General features: G+C 40.0%; 1 protein-coding gene across 12 annotated transcripts in view; it reads left to right on the forward strand.

The window, feature by feature from the left end:
- dgkza (diacylglycerol kinase, zeta a) overlaps positions 1 to 2,497 on the forward strand; it is a 78,910-nt gene extending 76,413 nt beyond the window's left edge. For all 12 annotated transcript variants that reach the window (XM_074626950.1, XM_074626958.1, XM_074626960.1 and 9 more), the window contains one exon: positions 69 to 2,497. In XM_074626950.1, the coding sequence (XP_074483051.1) occupies positions 69 to 185 (117 nt within the window). In that variant the 3' untranslated portion in view covers positions 186 to 2,497. The remainder of the gene's footprint in view (positions 1 to 68) is intronic.
- Positions 2,498 to 6,164: the final 3,667 nt, after the last annotated feature.

The raw sequence follows: 6,164 nt of genomic DNA on the forward strand, positions 1-6,164 counted from the left end.
AACAGTAAAGGACCAACAGTTGGAATAAGAGAAATAATCTCTAACTGTGTAATATGTGTCTTTATCAGGGGGAGACTCCGAAGAACAGGGCTGAGAAGGCTCAGGACTCTGAACTGGCGGCCTATCTGGAGAACAGACAGCATTACCAGATGATTCAGAGAGAGGACCAGGAAACGGCTGTCTGAAACTGTGCAACTCTTTACGAGCAGGACGTGGATGAAGACGCTGATGTCTCCTTCCTCATCCTCGGGACACTGACAGCAGCTCCTTGAGAGGCCTGAGTGACGGGACGACTGGTACACAGATTCCAGTTTGTGCTTTCAAGGAATGACACGTGTCAGCAGACTGAGAGTGAAGCTGTGCCAAAATCTGATCGCAACATGTATTTAATAATGATTATGGCAGTGATGATGGAAACAGTGATGGAAACAGTGATGTGGTACACAGGCGGTTGAAGCTTATGTTAATGTGGGTGAAGATGCACATGAGGTCGTCCCTTTTCATTTTGAGTTGCTCAGAAACAGCGTTGGGATGATCAGAGTCTTGTTTCTGATGTTGAATAAGACTTCTTCAAAACTTTTTTCTATCAAACAAATACAAAGGACTCTAAACTATAAAGTGATCATCCACCATAAATTAGTGATGTTTTTTGGGGGTCAGATTGTCTCAGTGAGTCTGCAGACTCAAATGTCATGGTTGAACAAACTCAGGAAATTAACTTCATACCAACCATGGAGGGAAAATCTAACAAGATTAAAACTGTAAAGCCCAGTTACAGTGGCTACAAAGTGCATTACACACCTTACCAAAAAGCTTTTATTTTTGGTTGAGATTATGAAATATCTTGTGTGAGCGGTGTTGACATTTTGGCCGTCAGATGAAAGTTCATTGAACGTTCAACAAGGAAGCGTACGGGGAGAAGTTTTGGCTCCGTAGTGAAAGAAACAAATGGAAAGGTCAGGAGCTCAAAACCATTGTGGATCATGGAAATCAGACCGTTAGCTTTTGAAATCATGGACCAAAGTGTTTAAAATGATGGCGTTAAGGTCGGGATTTTGAAATCGAAGGAAGGCATATAAATACCACGACATTACACGGACATTCCGCGTTTCATGAGTACGCATTTTAGCGTTTTTGCGCGTCATTTGTACGCCACGCAAACGTACGCAGATAGGTTCAGGCAAGAAAACCACTTAAAATAAGTAAGTAAACTAAGTAAAACACGTACGGAAACAACAACGGAAACACGTCACAAACGTCAACAAAAAACGTGCCAATCGTCACATGACAAACGTCGCTAACGTAACTTACAAATGACAACGCCAGTCAACAACGGTCTCCAACACCAGCCTCCTGGTTAAAAGTCCGGTGTTTGTTGGTCTTTCTCGCTTTTTATACTACGTCACTCTTACCGTACAGGATCACATGGCGTACAAAAGACACGCGGAAATCAAGAAATGCGTACTTATTGCATGCCAAACGCCTGGGCATTATCGTGGCATTTATACGCCGTTTTGTGCGAACGGGCTTGTGAAATCACAAGGATTCATGAATATCAGTATCAGGATTCATGGTGATCTAGTAGATGTGAGGAGATGCCGTTTGGACCAAAGTGCTGGACTGACCAACCGAGCTGCCATCCCTGAGCCCTGACTAGTGACACCCATCAGCATCATGATGTATGTTGTAAACCTGCCTTGGTTGGTCTTACCTCACACATACCACTTTATCAATATATTGTACAGACTGTATTTTGTTGACTTATATCAACACATTCTAGAGACAATTATTATTTATATGTTGGAAAATAATCAAAGTGATGTTTGTTTTTTCTGGTGCCTGTGCTGAAGGATTGGATGTCTGAGGTGAATTTATGGGCTCAGATGACTTTACGCTCCATTTAAAGGAACAATGTGTAACATTTCAGGGGATCTATTAGCAGAAATGGAATATAATATTCATAACTATGTTTTCATTAGAGTATAATCACTTGAAACTAAGTATGTTTTCGTTAGCTTAGAATGAGCCGTTCATATCTACATATGAAGCGGTTCCTCTTCACAGAGTCCGCCATGTTTCACAGAACGGACGAACCAAACTCTGGCTCTAGAGAGAGCCTTTTGCATTTTTACGTTACCTGAAGGCCACCGTAGTTCTCTGACACACTTTTTTGCATGACAAGTTACCGCCGTCTTGGAAAGGGAGGAGTGAGCGGAGGGATACTCAGTTGGTTGCAATCTGCAACCACACCGCTAGATGCCACCAAATCCTACACACTGTCCCTTTAAACATCCTCAACCTGTTTCTTCTTTTTGTGACTTTTGTTTCTACAGAGTACAGTAATGTCAAATTAGATCAAATGGGTGTGTGCGTGTACTTTAGATTAAAAATGAAATGTTGATATTTTGTTAAGATTGTTTTAGCAAAATGGAGTCTCAAATGATGTATGATTATTATAGTTTGTTGTGCCAAACATTAAAGCTTGTTTACATTTAAAGATATAGCACGCACAAGTCATTGACTTTTGAAACTGTAGTATAGAACTGTGTTGAGTTCCATATTGACACTGTGACAAGCATTTAGATGTTGGGGGGTCACTTTTGGACACTGCAGAAAAATCTGTCTTTCAATACTCAACATACTCAATTAGGTTTTGAGGGAAGCGGATTTTCTCCCGGATTACGGTTGCAGCTTTAAAACATGTTTTAACATTGTAATTTGAAACAAAACAAAACAAAAAATGCAACAAAACTACTTGGTTATGTCACGAACCGGCTCAATGCATGTGACAAGGAGGGGAGACTAGTCACCATGAGTCCCCTAGGGGAACCCGCTGCCAATCCTAACAGGGGAAAAAGTACTCCTGCCCAAAACCTTTGCTAAAACACCCAGATAAGGCCCACCACAAAGCCCCAATCAAGTACACAACTGACAGCAAACAAAACCGACAAAATGCTACTCTCTCCTACCAACTTCCCTCACCGGAAGCAACTGGCACAATAAATGTACCTGACAATTCCCCTCCACACAAAGGTTGGTGAACAATGTGACTGTTTTTAACATTGTGCGGTTGTTGTCGGGCTGATTGCTTCTTGTAATTCGTAACTGTATTTATTTTAGTTTTATTCTACATTCTGTTTTATTGTACTCTCAACATCATTGAGACAGACAACAATTCACGCTCACATTCACACCTACAGGACATTTAGAGTCAACAATGAACCTGCATGTCTTTAGACTGTGGGGGAAAACCTGAGCACCCGGAGAAAACCCACGCTAATCACTGCACCACCGCGTGACCCTATAGACGCTAAAATGCTCCACCAAATCACATTTTTCAACTTTACTTTCAGTTGGTATGAGTTGATTGTAAAGATCCACATCAGCAAATGATAAAAGCACCCCAGCTGTAGAGCGGAGAATCTCTTTTTAGCTTTTGTTGTTTCTTTGATCATTGTGTATCTTATCTCCTCAGACACGACCGAATCAATTCATGCCTCTGCTTTCATCTTATACCCATAATGTGGAGTTGATCTTCATCAAGGGAGACCCAGAATAACAGCAGAGAAAATAACGATTTCGAAGCTCTAATGTATCAGAGAAGCTTTGATGGTATTTAAACAAGCCATGAGTGGTGGCGTGGCGGTGGAGTTTCTTTAAATCAAATACAAAATAAAAACATCAGATGACACTTAAAGTAAATACATATCACTGAAAGACAACATAAAAGAAAAGAGGTGACATGAGTCATGATTTTTTCATAAGCCGGCAGAACTCAAAACAACATTTGAGGCAGTATTACAGAATATGTGGCAAAAAGTAGCTCCACAACAAGTTGTTGTTGCTGCACAGGAGTTAATATAGTTTGATCAAGCTTTGTAAATGAGTATAAGAGCAGTTGGCAGCGTGTCATACTGCTGATCAAAGACGCCGAAATAACCTCAGAACTAAGGCTTTCATTATTCATGAGAAATTAGCTTGCACTTGTCAATGGGAAAATGAATAGAGATTTCACAGCATACATTATACTGCTTCTTCCCTGACTTCTCTCGCTGAATCTCAAACCAAGAAGTCTCTGTAATAATGTGCTGTATTGCTCTACATATTTCTTCTCACAATGTATTTGGCAGCCAAACAGCAGTATTGAAAAATGAAGACAAGGTGCATATTTTAACTTCTTACATATTGTAATTACTGCAGTGAGAGGACTCATACAATATTTTGCATTTATAAAACCTTCATTTAATCAGGTCATCTAGCATCAAAGGTCAAAAGGCCTTAGAGAAAAAATGTATTCATCATTTAAACCTCCCTTGCAAAAACTAAGGGGGTGCTTGGTCTTTATTGTTGACAAGTCACATGCAAATTTTTGAATGCAGTATAAATGTGTTATTGTCTCCTATTCTAAAATGGTGTATCTGAATATTTCTGCATACTGGGGTCCCTAAACAGTCTCTGAATTACATAAATTGGGTATCACTGTAAAGCTGAGACTCTAGTGGATCCAATGAGCCCAACTGTATTCATGTGTGATGATGTTAGTCCCCATAGTAACCATTTCATTGTAGTGAGACCATTTTTTAAAATGTGACCTCACTGTATAAAATGACCTGTGGTGACCTCTAGGATAATCACAGCCTCATGAAACTTTACAGCCACAAACTAGAGACCTAGAGCATTCAGAGGATGGATGGATCAAACTAGAGACCTAGAGCATTCAGAGGATGGATGGATCAGACTAGAGACCTAGAGCATTCAGAGGATGGATGGATCAGACTAGAGACCTAGAGCATTCTGAGGATGGATGGCTTACCTAGCTAGATTGACAATGAGGGGGTTTCTGAGCAGTTTCCACAACAAAAGTTCTCGCCATCCAATTGCCAAAAAATGCAGAAATCTCCAAATGTCAAAAGTTTTTGATCTCAAATCACAGCATGGCTTCTTCTACGGTGTTCCTCAAGGTCTTGGTGTCTTAATGTGCTATTTTGGAGGGGTTATTGATCATTTGTATCAATTCTCCAGTGGTAAAAAATTGTTAAATTTAGCACCAAATCTGGTATCAACCCAAAAATTGCTGCAACAACATACAAAATAATAGAGCATTCAATCATAATGTTCTAAGCCTTTATCAATTTATAAGAACCCCCTTTTTATTAATCCTTAGATAGTATGATCCATAATTCAGTATCTGCACCTTGCACCTGCTTTGCTTCTTCTCCATTCAAACAGCAATAGATTGTTGAGATCGATCAATCCCACCGTGTGGATAAACGGCTTTAAAATCCCAGTTGAAAACAAAAATGTAGACGATGTTCTGGACATTTTTCCAATTAGTCTTTGGCTAGAAAGAGTGAGACCTCTACTAAGAGTGATCCAGTATGGCAGACGAGAAAACATAAGCAATACAGGTCACTCATTAAGTATAGCAACAGCAAGACAGGGATCGATACATTGGATCTGGAAGGAGCGGTTTGACATATCATCGTGATTGGCTGTGCAGTGAGGACAACAGAAGACTCACCATCCTGCATCAATAGGAAATCTATTGCTATTCTTGGCAAGTAGTTCTTCTCAAGGTGAATTGTCCACAGTGTGACAGGCAGGGTGAGAACTCTCGCTACTCCCATCTGTTTCTGTTCTAATGTTGTTATACAGATATATAGCAAAGCATAACTGCTGCAGAAATATTTTTAACCCTCTGAGACCCACAATAGACCCATTTTTTTCTTTTTTGGGGGGGTACAGGGGGTCTTTAGGGGGAGATAGCAGGTCAACAGTAGATGTCACTTTGAAGTGGTGTACATCATCTGAAAGCTGTGAACCTGGAGATTAATTTCAGATGCAGCTCAACACTGTGTGTCAGGTTGTTCTACTCATAAATCAGAAATAAATATGAATTAATTGATTTCCTTGCTCTATTTTGTCTCATAAGTTGTTGCAGCACTTTTTGGGTTGACACCATTTGTTACACCGATTTGGTGCTAAATTTAAGCATTTTTTACCACTGGAGAATTGATAACAATGATCAATAATCCCTCCAAAATACCAAATTAAGACACCAAGACCTTGAGGAACACCATAGAAAAAGCCATGCTGTGATTTGGGATCAAAAACTTGACATTTGGAGATTTCTGCAAGAACTGCATTTCTCGGCGATTGGATGG

The sequence above is a fragment of the Sebastes fasciatus genome, chromosome 24, assembly GCF_043250625.1.
Source record: "Sebastes fasciatus isolate fSebFas1 chromosome 24, fSebFas1.pri, whole genome shotgun sequence".
In the NCBI taxonomy this organism is placed as follows: Eukaryota; Metazoa; Chordata; class Actinopteri; order Perciformes; family Sebastidae; genus Sebastes; species Sebastes fasciatus.